Here is a 21,377-nt window from a genome sequence, read left to right as displayed (position 1 = left end):
TCGACACACCCAATTCCATCAACACTTCACCAATTCACACAAAATTGCCATCTATCATCAAAGCCATAAAGCAGAACTCCCTTGAAGGATCTTATCAACATGGCATCAACGCCAGCAACTGCTTCCCAGGAGCAAGCATCCACAGTCACAGGTAAGCCCTCACAAATCTCGTCCAACTTCCCATCTATCCTTCCAAGCTACTTGAGATCTGATACCTGTCCAGAATTCGCCAAAGACCTCCAGGACCTAATATCATCGACCACTGCTTCCTCCAGCTCTAGCCCGCTAGCCATCCCCGACGACACCCTCCGCACCCTTGATACACACCTTAATCACCTCCCCTTATCACGAACAGCTCTCACGGTATCCACGCGTCGACAGCTCGATACGAAAGGGACAGAGCTATGGAATACATGCTTGCAGATCATGGTGATGTACAGGGAGGATGGTGTCCGCGGTTTGTTGAGTAAAGGCTCGTCGAGTCTGGTATCTTCTTGCTTTCGTGAAATGACTGACTGTTCGCAGTGAAGTATTTGGCTTTTGCTATGATTGAGAGTGCTGCACCTCGCCGGGGTCCAGGTATATATACATTTGAGGAACTGGTTTGATGGACGAGGCTGATGTTGTCTAGGAAATGTGAGGGCTCTTGAACTCGCGCTGAGGATATCCAAGGATTGCTTGGGTAATTCGTGTAACTCCTCTACGTCAAACGAATACTACTAACGATAAGGTAGAAAGTGAGCTTGTCGAACTCGGTTTGAAATCCCTGGAGACCACGGCGGCGAGGCTAGATACTTTTGAGAAGTCGGAGACCGATAAGTCGAAATTATCGGTTGTGACGACGGAATATTACATGCTTCGCATTTATCTTGTGAGTGATCATCGACCTAGAGTGCAATTCGGTATACTAACAACCAAGTTAGTCATGGCTTCAAGGACGGCCAGATATCGCAGAGCATTTGTTCTCCAAAGTCAGCGCCATCACAGGGTCTCCGCAGCGAAAGACAAATATGGAGGTCTGCTATATTATCGGGTCGTCGGCTCTCTCAAAAGGTCAACCCGGAACTGCGACCCGTTGGCTGGAAAGAGCATTGGAGTCAAGCCTGCGTTCTGGCCAGGATAGTGGACAATCAAACCTTGCACTAAAAGATATGAGGTTGCTCATACTACATGCCTTGGGTGAGCGCTTGATTTTGATACTCACTCTCGCGGGTTTACTGATAAATATAGTTCGGGCCCATCTTCAACTCGGAACAGCGAGTTCACGAGACTTTGCACTTCAAACATTGGACTCCCTGAAAACTGTAAGACAAATGCCCGGGTTGCTTTCAGTTACTGATTAGACTAGGAATATAGAGATATATTCCCCGTTGTCATGCTCCAACTCGAAGTCTTCGGCAAAGAAGAACATCCAAATTATCATGACTATTCCGAATGTAAGCTATCCCAAGACACGTTGTCTTTCAATGCTGAGAAGTCTCAACAGGCCTTGGAGCTGTAGTACGAATGACGGAAGTTACAGATGATAGCTTGAGGATGTAAGCCACCGCAGTCGCTCTTGGTAAACACTCTCTAACACTAGGATTAAAGTGCCTTCTATCATATCCAGAAACTCAGCAAGCAGAGGTATGTTACCCGTGCATAACTGATGATATAAACCTGGCTAATGTCTACGAGCAGCTGGGATCTTTCTATGAAAGTGTCCCAACAGCTTCTCGAGAAGCTCGTTCCTTCAAACAGCCAGGCCCTGATAGGGCAATTCCTCGTTGCGTTCGTCTGGATGGTAACTAGCTCAAACCAATCTGCATTGCAAGAGCTGGATACCATTCTGGGTATAGCGAAAACTCTCGCTCGGTCCGGAATAGATACCCTGGGCGAAGACGCCACTCATGCTTCGTTAGTTGTAAGCATGAGGAAATTACCAGTGGTTTATGAAATGCTAATGAACTACTCCAGCTTATATGGAGACGAGTCAAAACTATGATGTCCAACGGCAATATCTTTATGGCAGAACAATGGTACCAGTTTGTTCTTGAACAACCGATCTTCCAGAATTGCTCCACAGCAAATCGAAGCGTTCTTCAAAGGTTAGAACCAAAACTTGGCATATTCCGCTTTGTTCTGAGACATACTGCTAAATCCATTCAGGAAACTAATGATCTGCGCTTTGAATAATCCAAGCACTTCTCTTTCATACGAAGTATTGGAACGAATGCTGGAGCAATCTCAGGGGTCGCCCTCAACGCTTTACTTAGCGTACAGAATTACTCTGTTGCATGATGAACCAGCTTTGGGTAAGTTGACTGGAGGTACTGATAAAATGGATACTAACAAAGAACAGGTATAAGTGTCTTGGAGGCGCTATTCAAGCTAGGAGCAAATGGGGCTATGTTTCTCTTCTCCTGTGCAACTGAAGCTCAACGTTTGGGAAAGATGCAGCAAATGATGGACAGCGTTGAACGGGTTATGGCTATTCTGGATAGTGGATATCGTGAGATATTTGACTTTCCGACACTCGTTGGGTGAGCTAACTTCTCTTTACTTGAAGATCAGGACTGACAAGAGCAGGTCTACAATACACATGCTCTCGATGGAACTGGAAAATTGTAAAGTGGACGATACGAAGATTTTGGAACAGATAAGTCGGACTTTTCGAGTTGGTACGCTACCTCCCAGTGCAAATTCCTGGAAACCAGCACTGAAGAAAGCGTCCTAGCCCTGAAAGGATTGACAGAGAGCAGCAGTATCTTCTCAACTGACGACACAGAGTGGTTCTTCCAGAAGAGTTATAATCTTGCTTTGCAATTAGTCAAATCTGCCCGCTATATTCCGGCTATAAAGTTGATAGATATCTCCCAGAAGGTGAGATATACCTTATGGTTGGTCACAACTACTAACGTCACAGGCAGCTGGCAGTTCTATACTCACAGACTGCGCAACCCGAAGATACGCCCAAAGTTTTTGAGCATAATCTCTCATGTGAATTTCTGAAAGCCCTCGTTCTCATCACCGAGGCACGCGAGGAAGCAGAACCTCTCAAAAAGGTATTCCCCATCAACCACTATCGAAATACGTATCCTAAGCGCAAGCAGAAAAACCACTACAACAGCCTCCGCAACACGATTGAACATTTCCGAACACATATCGTAAACCGGACCCAATCGCAACAGAACCAGGAAGCAACAGTCCCGGTGAAATGGCAAGAGAAATATCGGGCCCTCCTCTCCTTCGACTTTGAAGCCGCTGTTTTCCTCTCCCACTGGGACGCTCTACCATCTATAATCGAGGAATCAAGCAGTTTCGCAGACTCAAAGCTTTGTGCGGTCTTTCTAGACTCCATTCTATCCGCTGAAGCACCAATAGGCGAGATGGTACGGGTTGTTATGGTACGTGTCTCTCCAACTTTACCCTTACATCTATATTCTATATCATAAAGGAGGGGTAGAGGGACTAACGGCAAAAGACAATAATAAACATACTCCACACCTCCACCGCCCCAACTCTCAACAAATCCTCCTTCGAAACCTCCCTCCCGCGCTATCTCCGCTGCCTCTTCCAACTGTCCATCCAAGCCAACGAAAACCCCCTTGCAGAAGCCATCCTCGATAAAGCCATGTCCCTAGCCCGCGGCCACAATGACGAGAACACAAGCACGAACACCAATATCAATGACAATGGTAGAACCAAGAGCTACGACTATCCAAACGAAGAACTCGAATGGCTCGCCACGGTGACGTTCAATCGCGCGATAGATTTCTATCTCGTCTCTGCGGATGAGGAGTGTAAACGGTGGGCTGGGAAGGCCATTGAGATTGCTGATTTGGTGGGGTATAACCATGGTGCGCTGGGGAGGTTGTTGAGGGCAAATTTGGCCAAATTGTCATGATCTATGCCCTTTAGATCGACCATATACTATATGGACTGTACAGATAAGGTGATATATATTAGAACATGATGTTACAGAATATTGAGCAAGTCATCATCTAAGCCAAGGCATTGCAGTCCAATTCAATGGATGCGAACCTGGCATGTCAATGCGGGTATCATTTGAAGATTAGCTAACTAAGGGACTCCTGGAAAGCCGAAAACAAGAAAATGGAAGCCAGTGAAAGTGACTGGAAAAAGGAGGTAAGAAAAAGGGGAAATGAAGAAAGAAAAAACAAAAGCAACCATCAACCCTATGCAAAAGGGGGAAATCAATGAATAGATGAGACAACATATCCTGTCAACCAACCTTCCTTGCACAAAGAACAGACGATACCAAAAGATGTCAGGGACAAATCACATGCCCATGCCTAGGAAAAATAACCAAAAGGGCAAACCCCATAAAACTCCCCTTTTGTTTTTCGCAAAATCAAAACAATATCAGGAAATTTGGAGAAACGAGGTAAAATGAATGAATGCAACAAAAGCAAATGAAAGCCCAAAGAGGAAGAAAAATTTCAAGGGAGAACAAGAACGAAAGAGAATAATGAGAATAATGAGAAGAAAAAAAGCAGCCAACCTAACCCTCACCATCATCAATAGACCGACTCCTACAAACACATACCTCCCTCAAACTCTTCTGCCCAAGTTCAGGAGTTGAAGGCAGATGCGGAATCCGCAAAGTCCTCCCCGACGACATAGATGACAGAGGCATCCGCTCATTCTCCCTGCCGCTACTATCAGTCTCCGTCTCCAACTGTGCGTCCCCGAAGTCCTTGTTATGAGAGCCCAGGCTCCGAAGTGTGAGACTGAGTTCGCGTTCGAGTTCGATTTGGGAACGGAGGTGTTCAGAGGATCCGTGAAGCTTTTTCCTGTAAGCTCTGAGGGTGCGGCAGACTTGTTCTGTGGACATGTTGAGGCTTCCGGAGTCGTTTTGATGGGTGTGGGAGTGTTTGGTGCGGGAGCGGAATTCTAGAGAGGCGCGGCGGGTGCTGCTAGTTTTGCTGGCTTTCTTGGTTGGTGTGGATGTCGATGTGGACGAGGGTGTTGGGGTTGGTGTTGACTTGGGGCTGGTAGACGGCGACCTGCGCTGTCTTTCGTGGGGGGGAGCATATGTAGGAGAACGGCGGGATGAGTGTGGTGGAGAGGGTGTAGAAGAAATCGCATGCCCGTTCCTCAAAGAGGATGATTTTAGGGAGAGCTTCGACATCCTGCGTACCAGGGGCGGTGAGCTTTCGCGTACTGGTGCGGGAGTGGTAGCTGAGGGGTCTTGCTTTTGGAAACCGGCAAGCTCGGATTTCGAAAGAATTCGACGGATAGGGGGCTTAGACGCAGTCTTCGCTGGTGTGTCGTCCTCATCGCGGCTGCTGTTCTGAACTGGATCTGAAGACTGATGAGGCTGTACAGTCAAACTCCATATCATGACGATGCCATCGATGCCAACGCTGATGAGGGTTCGTTTAACCGGATCGTCTGGGGTATCTTGCGGGTTGTCTAGTAGAAGAACGTCGCTAACGCCCTCTGCATGCCCAAATTCACCGGTAAGAAGCAAGTCTCTATCCATGTCATAGACGCGAATGGACTTGTCTGTGCTCGAAACTCCGACAAGCACCCTGGGACTCTGTCCGGGAATCTCAGTAGCCACAGTGAGAGCACTCATGACAACAGCGTCGGGTGATTCCGAATCTGCGGCGCGAAAAGCGTGAACTGCTCGACCAGAAGATAAGTCGACAATGTGGATACAACGATCCATAGTGGAGACAACAAGGATATTCGAGTCATCCGGTGAGAATGTCATGGAGACAGGAGATGACTTCAAGGTTATCGTTTTCGATATCAGATAAGCAACGGCAGTGGCTCCATCGTCCTCTCGGGTCACCCGGTTCCTGATGAGGATGGTACGATCCGACGAGCATGAAAGCAACTTCTCCCCGTCCTGCGAGAACAACAGTTGACTGACTGCTCCGACATGATCATCCATGGTCTGGATCAACTCAATGCTTTCGTCGCGCTTTTGGAAAAGTTGAAGCATGCGATCCCGACCAGAGCTGGCTATCAGAAAGGCGTCAGAGTCCGGATCAGAACATATCGCAATGTCTGTAATCTCTCCGCCATGGGCGCGGACTTCGTTAACGCACATCCATGGTTGCGCTGACATCACTCTGTCAACAAGTTAGTATAACGAATAGGCTAGTATCGTGGGATAAAACATACCTCAAGACACCCAGTCTATCACCCGAGACATAGAAGTCCAAATCTTCTCCGGCCGCTACTGTCTTCAGCTCGTTAGACACATCGTCGTCATCGCTGGGGAGCTTGTCCACAGGAATCGCCCGAGAAGCTCGACATTTCCCGTCCGTATTCCAGAAGTGCACAGTGCCTTTGGAGGACCAAGTGAAAAAGTCCGCGTTGAGCTCGTTGGGCCTTTTCAAGGAGCGAATTCCAAGGACCGAGTCTCGATGTGCCGGCATTGTTGTGTCCGTCGAGCTCTCATCATCTTCACTGTCCAGGCTGTCGAAAGGATAAATGTTGACCACTCTACTGGAGTCCAAAGTAACCAGATGCGATGAAAGCGATCCCATGCAGGTTATCGCGGGTCCTTTGGGCTTTGGTCGGGCTCCCGGGCTGCCGAGTGGTACTGGAGATGCTGCTGATCGCAATGAATCGACGGAGAATTTCTCCATTTTCCGGCCGCGACCACCTATCCAAACACATGACCCGTCTGAGTCGATCGCCAGAGAGGTGATGCTGAATCCCACATGACGGGCGACAGACAGTTTTTGGCATCCCGCACTATCATCTAGGAGACACAATGCGCCCGTGTCTGTACCAACAACCGCTTCGTTCTCTGAGATGCTTGCCGCGCAAGTGAAGGTGCTATCCCCCAAAGCACCGAGCAAGCAGTTTCTCCCTGAAAGCGCCTTTGGTGTCGGATTGGAAGAATGTGCTGCAGATTCCAGATTGTGGCGAGATTTGCCGGGCGACCCCGGCCTTTGATCAGGAAGTCTCCATACTTTAACATGTCGAACGCCAACCGTGACCAAAGTTTGCCCCATCCAACACATGTCCTTAACCAACGCAGTACATTTATTTGTCGAGTGCAGTCTAGCTGACCCATTCTTCAAACTGACGGCCCAGATGAAAAGAAATCCATCATTGACATTGCCCAGTGATGATAGGTACTGCGAATTTGAGCTGAAAGCCAGGTTACGGACGCCAAATGTGTGTTCCGTCAGGATTGAGAGGGGCACGTCAGGAGAGGAGTCTTTGGCCGTCGAGTAAATCAAAACTCTTGGGTTATATCCTGTCTGGAAAAAAGGGTTAGCGATTCCTACTTGGGCTTCATGATGTTCCACTTCCACTCACCTCTCCCATGGCAAGAAATCTTCCGTTTGGACTAAGCGAGACACTTGTAACGGCTTTGATGCGCTCTCGTGAGGACCACCCGCGAGAACTACCGCTTTCCGCCCAGTCGTTGGAGGGCGAACCATTGTGTAGACCGCTGGCATGCGCATTTGACTTTATTGGAGTTGATCGAGCTCTGGAATCGGGTGTACTAGGCGGGGTAGATTGATTGTAGAAAGAGCTCACTGGGTTGACGCTGGTCGCAGACGGGCGAGCTCTAAAGAATCGCTGTTGAACGTTATTGCCGTCATCGAGCTCCGCCAGGACGGCCGCGGAGCCGGCGCAAAAAGCAAACGACCTGCTTTCATCGTGACTCGAAAAGCCATTGGGAGAGGTGGTCGTAGTTCCAATGACTGTCTGAAGAGCTAGGTTCGTCTGGTGTGCGGAGGGTTTGTTTGGGGACCGGGCAGCTGGCCGGGGAAGGGGGGAGTTGGAGGGAGTGATCCTGAGCGAATGGCCGGGGCCAGCAGGCGTTTTGCATTTCCCGTTGAACGGAGTGTTACTGGACATGCCTCGGGGTAGTTCTAATTCGATGATAACGGGAAAATATTATGATTTCGGGGTTCTCATTTCAGCGTGGTCGCATAGACGTCAAAACAACAAGCTGCCAGCTCCTGTCTGAGCTCCATTCACCACTTGACCACGCGCGTATTGTGAATTTGGAATTTATGGATCAAGGGGAAGGGTTCGTTTTCGAATCGAGGAATCAAGGGCGCTTTCGAATCGATCGGAGACGATGAGGAGCTGAAGAGCTGCGGTCGGCCGTGTCCAAGGTGGGCTGTGAAAGAAGGATCGCCAAGTAGAAAAAGAATGTGGATTGAGAGAAAGAATGACTGTAGTGAAGATAAATACAGCAAAGGATAAAAGAGAGATACAAATGAAAGAAGGGAGAGCTTGAAGGAGGCTGAAATGAAGCGAGAGTTGGGTTGAAAGAAGAGAGGGCGAGAAAAGTGCGAGAGAAGATCGACTGGAGCTGGGGGTTCGTTGGCGCAGCTGAATTATACCAACAAAATGTTCCTTTGTGGAATATAATACTACCGTAAAGTAGTAGAAAAGAGTGCCAGGAATAATATTGAATATTCTATTCCACCTGAACAGCCGTTGTGTGCGTTAACGCAGCTCCCCAGTACTAAGCGCCTGTACAGCTGTTCCAGCAAAAGTTGGAGGATCGACCACAGGGCAACAGCTGGTCCGTTCGAACCGGTGGGGATGGAATGTTGACCCTACAAGTGCTTGTGTATGCACAAAATACCAGTGATTTCATCCATGCCATTGTTTCAGGTTGAGCTGCCTCGTTCGAGTGTTGATGTACACAGGGAAAACAGGGTATCTCAAGGAGTATGCCCTACTTTGCTGCAGGATCCCTTACAATTCCATAATGTCCAATCATTAGTTGCAAGAACCAAGGATTAGAATAGAACAAGCGTGTGAAAATAGAAAAAAAGAAAACGTTTCTCTAAATATAATACCAAAGAAATAAAGAAGTATTCACATACTCTTTCGTTTCATGTTTACTCTTTGCCGAACATGGAATTCAGAGACATGATATGGATGGACGTAGCCATCTTGACTGTTCTGCTGACAGCCATAAAGCCACGCACAATAAGAATGGCACATCAGCCAATGACTATCATAAATGAAACAAGATATCGAGGCTTGCTACTCAACATAGAGGCACGTGATGTATAACTAGTAATTTATGCCTGAGGCATCACTCGGGAGGTATCGAATTGAGACTTTTTCAGTCCGTTATCAATTCTACTCCACCCAACATCCATCCTTTACGCTCGATACCAATCTCTGGAAATCTTGGACAGTTCAAGAAACCACGTCTGATATAGCCAACAATGGCTTCCCCTTGTGTCACTTGTTCGAAGCTGGCTCTTCCCTCTGTCCTCCAAAGCATTTTTCGCGCCGAGTTTGCCTCCGAACTTCGCCCTCAAGACTCTTTCTACAACCAAGCGAGACTTCTATCGTTACGTCGAGCACATCTTCCGTACCGTAGCTTTCAAATCAAGCGAACGTTTGCCACTTCCCTTCCCCGATCCCAAGAAGTGCAGTCCGAACAGCCACCATCGCCCTCCATCGAACCCTCAACCGTGACCGATAACTCCAGTCCATCGCAGTTCGACCATATAGTGGAAGGCACACCAGGAGATAAGATTAAGCACACTGGAAAGTCTCAAACTCGAACGGATCCCTCGCGGAATCCTCCAGGTGCTAAATCCAAGAATCAAAAATCCCCACGCATGCTGCAACAATTGCAACAGTCTCAGCAGAAAAAGAAGAAGCGCGAGGGATGGCAAATTCAAAAAGACGCATTGAAAAGCAAGTTCAAAGAGGGATGGAACCCAACCAAGAAGCTCTCACCCGATGCACTTGACGGAATGCGACATCTGCACGCCATGGCTCCAGACCGCTTCACCACGCCGGTTCTCGCAGAGCAGTTCAAGGTGTCCCCCGAGGCGGTCAGACGTATCTTGAAGAGCAAATGGAAGGCTTCAGAATCCGAAATGGAAGATCGGCGCAAGCGTTGGGAGAAGCGACATGACCGAATTTGGAGCCAGATGGCCGAGCTGGGTCTCAGACCGAAGAGGAAGCGCACTCAGGAAATTGATGATTCCAGGGTATTGTATGAGGACAGCGGATCGTGAGGCCTTGGATCTTGGGTTCCATGACTTTCCAGGGACAGTTGTTTCGAAAGTCATTTAATTGCATAGCGAGATCATGTATAAGAGCATTGCATGTATGGCGTTTCTCTTTTTGGAGTTCTGGCAACAGACATTGTAAATAGATATCTCCGAAGAATATATAGCCCCAAAGGCCGTTCGAGCCAGCCAAATTGTTTTTCGTGACAGAATTAGGGATGGAACAGGCTTTTCCAAGTCCTTAATAAAACATTCGATGCATCAACTTATACGTCTCTGGTCTATAGTCGAATTGACATTATGGACTGGTATCGGCGGGTGGACTTCCGTCTGCGCAGACCGTCATATCCGGACAGACAACTCTCCTTCACCCCATCGCCGACCTCATCATGGCCTTCTTCATTCGACTAACCAGTCCCTAGAATGCCCCGGTTGGCATCGACAACAATACTCTTTTTCCCCGCAAATCATTCTAACCTCCTGAAAGCGTTTTAAGTGGCGGCTGGCACCGACCGGACCTATCACTACCCCAAAGCCTCCTCCGCAATCCGCATATGATCATTTCGCGACCCCTATCCTCGCCATGCCATCGCCGGATATTCAAGTCTTTGTGAAATGGAAAGACCAAACTATCTTCGCTGGGGAAGACGTTGAATGTACAATTACTTTCCGCAACGTCGCGGACAGCAACAATTCCGAGTCCAGCAATCACCATAATGGCGGACAGCTTACTCCTCACCAGCCGCAAAGGAAACAACCCAGAGCCGGCAGCACCGATTCCTCTTTTTTCTCTCTGAAATCTCCGCAGAACCTTTTCTTTGGCTCGAATCGTCGTTCGCATTCTCTCAGCCCGCAGAAGAAACCGTCTCATCGTACGTCGTCGTCATTGAGCGCTCCGTTGGGTGGTGCCCATAGCTTCCCCCCGCCGTCAACACCCCGGAATGGGCCTCCCCCGAGTCACAAACACAAGCGGTCCGTGTCGATTCTGTCCATTGATAGTGAGGGAGGGAATGGAGGGAATGGAGGAGATAAGACGCCCTCGTCTTCCTCGCCGTTCAGTCGCATGCCCCCAAGAGGCCATGGTCGTTCGGCAAGTCTACAGGTTCTGCCTAAACGAAATGATAGCTACGATGAGGCTTTCATGAAAGGTATGCACTGTCTCTGGAGATCACAAGGAGTGCTTGATCGCAGGCTAATAAGTCTTATAAACCAGCTGGGCGACCTACCCGTGGTTACCCGCCTCTCGACTCCCCGGCCAACCCATCTCCCAGCAATCTGAGACTCGATGTGAGCCATCGCGGAGGCTCCGGCACGCCGAGTCCTATAAGACCGCTTGAATCGTCGCGTGCGCCTAGCAGAAGACCGCAATTGCCTCCTTTAGACTTCAAGTTCCCTGCAGCACCACCTTCAATCAACGAGCGCTCCGCTATTTCACCTTCAGTGGCGTCGACAGAAGAATCTCTTGCGCCAACAGCAACAGGAAAACCAATCAATAAAGATGGTCCGCCCTTATCGGCACAGGGTCATCTGCCGCAGATGACCAGGATCATGTCGACTTCAAGCCAAAGCGGAAGGAGCAGCGGGGAGTTCTACTCTGTGAGCGACCATTCATCGGAGACACTCCAATCAGAATACACAAACTATTCGATACCGGTACCGCGTCCGATTCCCAACCGTCATATGCGACACCATTCCAGCGTGGACCCCAGTCCCGTGCTCGCCAATGGCCAGACACTCCTCATGGGATATGCGCAGATCAGCGCATCGTTTACTGTGGACGGCTCCTTGATCAACCAATCTGCCTTCGAAGAGGTAAAACGGAAAGGTGTCGTTGGTGGTCAGGGAAGTGGCACGGGGGCTCCGGGTCCTGGGACTGGCCGCGGTGACAAAAGCCGTAAGGGCGGGGGTTTCTGGGGTGCCTTGCGGTGGAATAATATCGAGGAGTCTCTAAGTGGACTCCTTTCCAACAATGACCTCGATGGTCTGCGAGAAATGCGGGGTGTATCGTCGTCGAAGTCGATCCCATTGTTGTCGACCTCCCAATCGCTTTTGTTCGTGGACCTCCGTCTTGCGCCTGGCCAGGAGCAATCCTATTCTTTCTCCTTTACTTTGCCCAGTGGCCTCCCTGCGAGTCATAAGGGAAAGGCCATTAAAATTTCTTACAATCTAGTTATCGGTACTCAGCGGCCCAGTGGTTCGAAGTCGAACGAACCTCAGCGCGTTAATCGAATCAACGTACCTTTCCGGGTATTTAGTGGTGTCAATGGTAAGTATACCAATAACCCTGTTTCCTGGCTACTCTGTGCTGATGGTCTATTGCAGGTCAAGGACAAATCATTGGTCACAATCTGATGTCGCCATACGTGCTCCTCCGTGATGAAGCCCGAGTGCAGAAGATTGGTTCCAGTCCATATCTAGCATGGAAACAGCAGAAGAGCATTAGCGGCCCGACGTGGACATCAGCCCCAGAGTTCCTATCCTACGTCGACGAGATCTTAGAACAACGGTCACGACAAAACTCATTACAGCCTCCCGACACACCAGCTGAAAGGCGGGAAATGCATAATATATCGACCACGACGCTGTCTTGCAAAGATGCAATTGACCTAGCGATTTTACGGAGCAACCAAGCATCTCAATCATCACGCAGTCCCAATCGTTTTGAAATTGCTCGCAATGGTCGGCGGATTGCGGTGGTCATCTTGAATCGCCCAGCGCATCGATTGGGAGAAGCTATCATCGCCACTGTCGACTTTTCAGATGCGGCACTTCCATGCTACGCTCTCCGTGTATCACTGGAGACGTCGGAGAAGGTATCCGAGGAATTGGCCGTGCGGTCGAATGCAAGTATCCATCGCACCACACGACGTATTCATGCGTCTTTCTTCGAGAACACCCTGTACGCTACACGGGTTGTCTTTACTCCAGCCGTTCCTATCGCAGCTACTCCAACTATTCTAACGAGCGGAGTGAACCATGTCTGGGAATTACGGTTCGAGTTTGTGACGCCCAACATGCACGGTGATCCTAACACCGAACAACCATCCGGTGCCGGTCTGCTCGAGGCCATATCCCAGGATGACCGGGGCCAGGTGGTATCAGCTCTGGAGAATCTTGGATGCGAGTCTTTTGAAATTGCCATTCCTCTCACTGTGTATGGCGAGACAGTCAGAGAAAGATTGCCCGAGGAAAATGAGGGATATTCTATATAACCATTTCTTTCTCATCTATGGTAGCAGTTGGGGATTTGGGTTATTTTGCGAGGCGTTAGATTTGTTTCCTGTAACTAAGTTTATGTTGATATCCCGTCTTCTCAAGAAGAAATGTATTATATGAATGCAGCTCTGAATTCTCATTTAGTTCCTCTATACTTGTATGCACACAATGGATTGTTGTCACGGCAACGACGATCGCGGGCAGTTCAAGGCAGATCCATGGTTGCCATCCCGGCGGGTTTGCGATCGCGGAGAAAGAAAGCGACGCTTGACAGCTGGATCCTCATTTGCCATCATCCTATTACATATTTCCCACCTCTCGGGTTGGTCTGTTCTGCATATTAACGGTCGCTAGCTTACTGTTATTTTTGTCTGCGCGGTAAGACATACTACACGCTCCTGCTTATTGCTCCTTCTCATTATTGCGACTGCCGCAACTCCCCCTTCCGCAGCAGCATCTTCTTATCCCCGACTCAACTGAACTAAACTGACGATTCACTTGCTTGGATTCCGGAATGTAGGCGCAAAACCCACTGTCGCGCACGATTGAACAAACCAGCTTCGAATAAACCGAGTCCCTACATTCCGTTCCTGAGTGGTCATTGTTTTCGATAACGAATCATCGAGAGGCATCACGAACCAACGTCATTCCAGACCCCTTCACGGGCCACGGCCGATTACATACTGCGGAGGAACAATACTGGCAGGAAGAGAGTCAAGAAGGGAACAAAAAGAGAACTGAAGCTATGGCATCACTTATCACCACCATGTCTGTTCCCGTCCCTCCCATTACCATCTCCCCGCCTTCTTCGTCTGCTGCTTCTGTTTCTATCATCCCACCCCTCAGCCTCACTCCATCGTCTCTTCACTCCAAGGCCGGTACTATTCGTACCTCTCATGCCCCCTTTGCTGAACCACCCTCGTATCTACCACCCGCACTGCGCGCGCTCAAACAGGATTCGTGTGGACTGACACCTCCCAGCAATGCTCGGACGAAAGCTCCCTTCAAGCCGCGGTCGGCCGCAAAAGGCACCAGCAGTTACCAGTTGAGACAGTTTGCGGAGGCGACCCTCGGGAGTGGGAGTTTGAGGAAGGCTGTTCGGTTGCCCGAAGGGGAGGATTTGAATGAGTGGCTTGCGGTCAATGGTGTGTTTATCAGTTATCTTGCCAAGGTTGTGCTAACAAATGGTTGGTATAGTGGTCGACTTCTACAATCAGATTAACCTCCTCTATGGATCGATTACCGAGTTTTGTTCGCCGTCTTCGTGTCCGGAGATGAAAGCTACCGACGAGTAGGTCCCGGCCTGGCTTGACTGCCATTCATCGCAAGAGCTAATGAGAAGAAGATTCGAGTACCTATGGCAAGATTCGGAACATTACAAACGACCAACTAAGATGTCCGCGCCGGCCTACATTGAACACTTGATGAGCTGGGTGCAGAGCAATATCGACAACGAGCAGATGTTCCCCAGCAGGATCGGTACGGAACTCGCATATACGTCGAATGCACGTTATTTTTACTAATGCATTTTCGCACAGGCGTCCCATTCCCCAGATCATTCTCCAGTTTACTCCGTCAAATCTTCAAGCGCTTGTACCGAGTGTACGCGCACATTTACTGCCACCACTACCCCGTTGTCGTCCACCTGGGTCTCGAGCCCCATTTGAACACGAGCTTCAAGCACTACGTTCTGTTTATCGACGAGCATCGGTTGGCGAGTGGGAAGGACTTCTGGGGTCCATTGGGTGATTTGGTCGAGAGTATGCTGCGGAGTGACTAACGCTTATCTTTTCCGTATAATGTGGCGTTGAGGTGTTGGGCTTCTTTTATCATTTCTGTAATATCCTCGTTCACCTGGTAGAAATGAGTTTTAGCGAATGAGATGCGCATTGCAATTGTGCCACGAGTTGTACTTGTAGTAATAAGTCCGGTGATGTTCAGTGATGTTCACTAACCGAACGGGGTGTGCGGAAACTCACGTGACCGGATCGGGAGAAGTTGGACGTCGCTTCATCACCGCCGCGCCATTGCATCTCTTCCCCTCCGACCTCGCCTTTCCCATTCGGTCTTTCTCTTCGCTCCCTCTCCCTCGAGGCTCGTTCCGTTCGGTACAATTCACTCGGCCGTCATCATGTTTTCCGCTCGATTTGCCCGCGCTGGCCTGCGTGCCACGGCCCAGCAGTTCTCCGTCCCTCGCACTGCCGCCAACGGCCTGAGGTCCTACGCTACCCCGGCCCAGGAAGTCAGGCCCCCCGTGGCCCTCTTCGGCGTTGACGGTACCTATGCCACTGCTTTGGTACGATTCCTTCTATTCCTACATCCTATCTCTCGAAATACCTGAGCTCTGTGACTGCAGTTGCAGCCCTCCGTTGATCCGACCTTTAAAAAATCGGAAAATCCAATCGCATCACCAAAATTCACGCAACAACCGCTAACACAATAGCTAAACAGTACACTGCCTCCGCCAAATCCTCCGCCCTTGACCAGGTCGCCAAGGCCCTCGCCTCCCTCGGCCAGACCCTCAAGAACGACCGCAAGCTCACCACCATCATCGGCGCCCCGACCCTCACCACCGCCGACAAGCAGGAGATCGTTGCCGAGCTGCAGAAGCTCGCCGGTGGCGCTGACAAGGGCGACATCCTGAAGAACTTCCTCAACACTCTGGCCGAGAACAATCGGTTGGGTGCTCTTGAGGGTGTTTGCGAGAAGTTCGGTACCCTTATGGGTGCGCACCGTGGTGAGCTTGAGCTGAACATTACCAGTGCTCAGGTAGGTTGCTTCTTTTTCTGCCCAGATTGTGGGGTTTAAGTGGAAGCTAATGAACCTAGGACCTCGACAACAAGACTATCTCTCGTCTGGAGAAGGCTGTCTCCAAGTCTGAGTACAGCCAGGGCAAGAAGCTCAAGGTTGTCACCAACGTACGTAGCACCTGCTCACCCCTGTGACCGAAAGCAATGCTAACCCACGTAGGTCAACCCTGACCTCATCGGCGGTCTTATCGTCGAGGTTGGCGACCGTACCATCGACCTCAGCGTTTCCTCCAAGGTCTCCAAGCTCAACAAGGCTCTTACGGATGCTGTGTAAATTAGATTTTATGTACCGACTTATTTTTTACTAAATTAAGCCGGCACCTTGAATTGTCAGGGTGCTATTGAATGATGGATATAGATTCACTTGACTAAATGGATATTCTTTCTGTTCGTGTTATCAGGACCGGCATATACTAGCTATTCATTTGATAATCTCAGAAGGCCGAGAAATCAGTGAATGCAATCTATCGAACCATTGAGCTTAACACTCTGTTTCTCCTGCTTTTCCCAGACTCTCTTCATCTTACATCTTCCCCACGCTCAGGGTTGTACATGCCGTACAGCAAAGCAAATAACACTGATCGGTCATGAAGCTATATTCGAGGAAAGCAGTCTCATACTAAGACAGCATACCTCCAGGATATCCTTGCCTAGACTAAACCGTCATCCGAGAATGGCATGAAGTGCCCCAGACATTGAGTCAAGAACAGTCCTCACGCCACGAAAAAGTCGGCTTCATCTTGAGGTACATACTTGTGATGGATGGCAGCGGTACCTCTTCATTCCAGTGAACCATCTTATGCATTCGATTTATTACTACATTTAATAGCTCTTCTGGGCACTGTCTGTGAAGCTATATGGCGCCGCTGGAACTTAAATTCACTATTAACAGACGCGGTCAAAAATAGCAAATCCGGTTTCCGTTTCTCAACATTTTCTGAAAGCCAGAGCGAAAACAAAGAGAAAGTGAATTCCGCCGTCTCGACGCAATTAAACTTGCTGGGGTTTGTTGTCTATTCGAAGCAAGAGCAAAGATCTCAAGCATTTAGCAGTTAACGAGCCAGAAGACCAAGTTGAAAACCCCGTTAGAATGCATGGTCACATAGGAATTTATCTCTGAGATAACCTTGGGGCTAGGACCCCCGTTATCCATGGAGTTGCGGTTTATGATTGCTATTCTGACGATTCAGAGACCAACTATGCGGGAGCGCCTACCATAGACCCCTGGATTTCGCCGGCTTTCATGGTACATGAATACAATCTAGCTTTGGCTGGTAGCTGGAATTTGGGCACGCAGAAAGTGAAGGTGTTATTCCTCCGCTTTATTGGTAAGACTAACCCCTCCGTGTCTATTTGTAGCACAAGCCATAATCCCATCGCGCATAGTGCCGCAAGGAATATACTCCCGTGTTGCGATTGTTCATTGAGCAGAGATGCTTACCCTTTTCTAGAAAGTCAATCAATCTCGCGCCATAATGCGGATTCCACCGCGTACTGTCTCTCCTCCTATGTGCGCTTGTTTTCGCTACCGCCGACTACCCCACCCCATTCGCCCTGTCCAGATTCCAACTACATCATAGAACACTGTCGCATGAACGGGGCTCAAGCTAGAAAATCCCAAGCCGGTCCCCGTGTGACGACGGAATGCGGCGACTCATGCCCATTTTATAATCAGTGGCTGATGCGTTAGGGCAGCCTTTGTCGCCCAGTACCTAACAAGCGAGGCGTCAGCAACCGTCCATGTGGTTCTGCTTGAATACGCGCTGATCACTATCCCAATAAGGTCGTTGGTCAGCGAACCGAAATTCGGTTTCTGCTACAGAAGACGGATCTTGAACCATCCTTCTTACTTCGATCCTATTGCTCACATGGCACACGGCAATGAAGACGGAACTCAAAGGCAATGCCTTCAAATTCTCGGTCTGCTAATCTGATCCTTCATTGGTGTCAGACCTTTCGTCGATGGTGACTATTCCAAACATCGAATTATGGCTCGATGGAGAACCCGCTACAGTGCCTTCAAAGATCCCTGCTCTTCTTAAGCGCCGGCCAGTAGTGGATTGGTGAAACTGGTAAGGATGATAACGCTCAAATAAAACAAGAGCAATAAGTTGCAAAATTATACGCCTCGTACGCAACATAATCGTCAACTTTGCTCTGGTAGCTGCTATGGCTATCCTACGTTCGGTTATGCTCAGGGATTGCTCGTTTGCTTGGTTGGTATTACAACACATACCCAGATTTCTAACATCTCCAAAAGGAACAGAGGGACCTATGCTTTGCGGACTCATTATACCAGTATAACGGAGTGAAGCTTGTTTGGAGAAATGAGGTCAAGTGATTTATCGGCCATCGAATCGAGCCTGCAACTTCTGCAACGCAACTTCTCCTTTTTTGTCTAAGACCGCCATACCACTTGGTCTTAGCCTGCGACTTCAGCATTCTTTCATGCTTAGGTTTCAGGTGTAACAAATAAACCACAACGAAAGTGAAGAAAGCACGATGGGTGGCATGCCAATCTAAGGGCAAATAGATCGTCGTTCTCAGCTGATGAGATTTCTGATAGTTGATAAGTCAGTCACTATCAAAAACGTTCCGTCCGGGCCAGGTGTCTCAGGATCCATCATCACGAGTGCCCCAGAGATGCGAACCGCGCTTTGTGCATGGTACCGCGGAAGGTACAAGCTGAGGTATGCTTTGATAAGCTTATCTTTATAAAGCAGGCGATGAGAGGACTATTCAATTCCGCAATAAGGTATACGACCCTTATCTTCAGCCACGGAGCGTCATGCACCTCATAAGACTCTGGGAGAATGAAATCTATTATGAGATCTAATATCTCGATATGAAGACTCAATAGGCCATGGTGCTCTTCTTAAGGGAATTGGCAGGGAATTGAATGCGAATATGACACCGATTACGCCTTGATAGAAGCTTGACGGCTGAGACAGCCCAGAGTTGTTCTCGAAATGACGGTCCTTCCTGGATGTCCGCGAACATGGGATACTTGGTCTAAGAATGATGCTTCTTCGGACCGGTTGTCGAATGCTATACCAGCCTACGTCACCTTTCATCTTGGATACGTAGCTCTCACAGAACAGGCAAGAGAAGCAAAAGATGGTAGACCCTGGAATCGGGGAACCAGCAGTACACATCATCAACACATTTGCTTCATACAATATAGACAATCTTCGCCCTACAAGATATTCGTTGAACCAGGCTACGGGATTCAGCGAGGACATGAGAGAAGTGTCAGCAACCGTCCATGGTTCTTGACAGAACCCACAGGTCCAGCCAATAGGCCTGCGATAATCTTTCTCGCTTGCACGTGGCAGAGTGCTACTCATAAACTAGCAGGAATCACTGTGGCCAAGAGTCCTTCAACGTGGTTATCATGGACATATTCTGCCGCATAGTATGTCTACTCACCCCTAACGGGCTCGGAGTATTCAGTACTATTATGCGACAAACGCCTGGCTTATACTCCACTGGAAAACTAGCGTCCGTCATCAGAAGTTATCTCGTACCAACCATATCTAAATGCCCTACATTCACCCAAAAACAGGGGTTACATCCAAATAGCTATATAAATAGCACTTAACGAAACAACCTCTACAACTATTGACAAACGGCAGAGCGCGGATACCAAGGCCTACATGGCTGAAGCAGAGCGTCTGGTCAGCTGTTAACCCGGATGCAAGTGTGCCAGCGCAAATAGCTTGTGCATCAGAAACACAATCGACGACAAATACAAACGAGTACTGACTCCAATTCCATGCTGGGAAGACCCCATGATAATGTTGGAAAGAGTGCAAAGAGCCCATCTGAATCACCTCCCCCCTCCCCCCAAAAAAACTCATACTGGATGCTATACGATAAATCGGGCATGTGACAGGGGCAATTGTAACAATCCATCACAAAGAACGGTACATACCATATCTTGCTACACAACTGTTATGAGTCCTCTGGGCTTAAAATGGCATATCCAAACTAGCTAATTGACGTGCCGTCGCAAAGCCCATCAAGCAGCTTGGCGGTAGCGTTTGATGGAAATAAACCAGAGCTTGAGAAGCCCAGCTTCAGGGATGGGTAGAAGGCTTCTCAACATGGCTTGTCCCGTCAATTTTATAATCGTGCCCAGTACATCCTTGTATGAGGCTCTGCGCTTACACTACCGAAAGGCGGAAATGTTGACTACATCCTGGAAGTGTGACATGCCGAAGTGCTGTTGTCAAAGCCGCACACAGTACCAAGGCTCCTTGGGTTGTGTTATCGGCGTAAGAGAAGCCGTGCCTTTATACTAAAAAGACATACACAACTTAAGTTAGTGGTTTCTCAAAGGGGTTCCTTTTCACAGAACACCGCATGAGACTCGGGGCTCGAGTCCGGTCTACGCAGTACTTTTGAGTGACTCGCCGCTTACATTGCACGCCGCGACAAAGATATAGAAGAATCCAAGCACATACGGAAGAAGAAAAGGAGTATTTCTATTGAATACTTTGTCTATCTATGCCAAAATGTATAGGCCAAAACAGCCTGAGTCCACTACCGGCATGGCAAAGCTCTCACTTTCGGTTATGGTCAGGGATTGCCTGTCTGTTTGCCTGGGCTTGTTTGGATACATACTAATAATGAGAGGGCTCAAGAGAGTCTAGACAGTCATTGGCAGGCTCTGAAAACGCCAAGGATCTCGAACTGAGAATTGCTATTGTTACACCTATCAAGCGGGGATTATGTGCAGTCTAACACGGAATATATATATCCGCGTTGACTATGAACGCTAACGAACGAGACTGGCCGTGCTCGATGAATTATTTAAGAATATCTGCATCGACGAGGCTATTCTATTGATTTGTTATTACCTGGTTTATCTTTTTGACTGCACATGTAGTGAAACTGCTCTTGGAAGGATATATTGGTATGGGTGCTGTCCAGTTGTGAGTATTGCCAATTCATCTACGATCAATTGGAAGAACATCTCGTTTGAAGAGAGGAAAATTGGATAGTCCATGTCCGCGGATGGGATTTATCTAAACTTCATGGGATGGGTGTTGGTCAGATTTGGAAATGCAACATCGGAGACCCGACGAAAAGCCCATACAACTTCACGAAGTGCCATCGTTCTACATAGCCCAAGACAATTCTTTCGCAAGATGCTTGCGGAATAGTCAAGGCAATTCGCAGAGGTTGAAATGTTCAAATATTGTTCGCTTCGATACTGCAAGGGCATGCATTCAATCTAATAATGAACCCTATTAAATTCAATCAAGTATTGCAAACAATGACGCTGATAATGCTATGACAAATTATTTATTACACTCCAGCACCAACCAAGGATGGGTTCCGGTCCAGTAGAGTCGCCGCGATGACTTCG

The 21,377-nt window shown here is 48.7% G+C and overlaps 6 protein-coding genes across 6 annotated transcripts; 5 read left to right on the top strand and 1 right to left on the bottom strand.

The window, feature by feature from the left end:
- Positions 1 to 99: 99 nt before the first annotated feature.
- On the top strand, positions 100 to 3,886 carry ACHE_40862A (uncharacterized protein; the record flags this gene model as incomplete). Its single annotated transcript, XM_043279108.1, has 19 exons — positions 100 to 151; positions 224 to 457; positions 526 to 579; positions 632 to 682; positions 735 to 871; positions 924 to 1,179; positions 1,231 to 1,304; positions 1,349 to 1,436; positions 1,487 to 1,538; positions 1,591 to 1,626; positions 1,681 to 1,903; positions 1,957 to 2,087; positions 2,149 to 2,294; positions 2,342 to 2,522; positions 2,569 to 2,660; positions 2,717 to 2,862; positions 2,910 to 3,044; positions 3,093 to 3,386; positions 3,464 to 3,886. The coding sequence occupies 19 exons, from the start codon at positions 100 to 102 to the stop codon at positions 3,884 to 3,886; spliced, it is 2,805 nt and encodes a 934-aa protein (XP_043136820.1).
- Positions 3,887 to 4,504: 618 nt separating this feature from the next.
- On the bottom strand, positions 4,505 to 7,839 carry ACHE_40861S (WD40 repeat domain-containing protein; the record flags this gene model as incomplete). The annotated part of the gene is made up of 3 exons (XM_043279107.1): positions 4,505 to 6,086; positions 6,139 to 7,232; positions 7,291 to 7,839. The coding sequence occupies 3 exons, from the start codon at positions 7,837 to 7,839 to the stop codon at positions 4,505 to 4,507; spliced, it is 3,225 nt and encodes a 1,074-aa protein (XP_043136819.1).
- A 1,337-nt stretch (positions 7,840 to 9,176) lies between these two features.
- rrg9 (mitochondrial ribosome assembly protein RRG9) lies at positions 9,177 to 9,983 on the top strand (the record flags this gene model as incomplete). The annotated part of the gene is made up of 1 exon (XM_043279106.1): positions 9,177 to 9,983. One exon carries the CDS (start codon positions 9,177 to 9,179, stop codon positions 9,981 to 9,983), a length of 807 nt encoding a protein of 268 aa, XP_043136818.1.
- Positions 9,984 to 10,560: 577 nt separating this feature from the next.
- Positions 10,561 to 13,189, top strand: ACHE_40859A (putative intracellular protein transport protein (Sat1); the record flags this gene model as incomplete). Its single annotated transcript, XM_043279105.1, has 3 exons — positions 10,561 to 11,125; positions 11,191 to 12,243; positions 12,300 to 13,189. The coding sequence occupies 3 exons, from the start codon at positions 10,561 to 10,563 to the stop codon at positions 13,187 to 13,189; spliced, it is 2,508 nt and encodes an 835-aa protein (XP_043136817.1).
- Positions 13,190 to 13,938: 749 nt separating this feature from the next.
- Positions 13,939 to 14,973, top strand: MOB1 (Mob1/phocein family protein; the record flags this gene model as incomplete). The annotated part of the gene is made up of 4 exons (XM_043279104.1): positions 13,939 to 14,338; positions 14,391 to 14,484; positions 14,539 to 14,672; positions 14,732 to 14,973. The coding sequence occupies 4 exons, from the start codon at positions 13,939 to 13,941 to the stop codon at positions 14,971 to 14,973; spliced, it is 870 nt and encodes a 289-aa protein (XP_043136816.1).
- Positions 14,974 to 15,324: 351 nt separating this feature from the next.
- Positions 15,325 to 16,277, top strand: ATP5 (F1F0 ATP synthase subunit 5; the record flags this gene model as incomplete). The annotated part of the gene is made up of 4 exons (XM_043279103.1): positions 15,325 to 15,489; positions 15,645 to 15,962; positions 16,022 to 16,111; positions 16,164 to 16,277. 4 exons carry the CDS (start codon positions 15,325 to 15,327, stop codon positions 16,275 to 16,277), a joined length of 687 nt encoding a protein of 228 aa, XP_043136815.1.
- Positions 16,278 to 21,377: the final 5,100 nt, after the last annotated feature.

Source organism: Aspergillus chevalieri, chromosome 4 (genome assembly GCF_016861735.1).
Source record: "Aspergillus chevalieri M1 DNA, chromosome 4, nearly complete sequence".
Taxonomy (NCBI): domain Eukaryota; kingdom Fungi; phylum Ascomycota; class Eurotiomycetes; order Eurotiales; family Aspergillaceae; genus Aspergillus; species Aspergillus chevalieri.
This window is presented reverse-complemented; position numbering and strand designations above follow the sequence as displayed.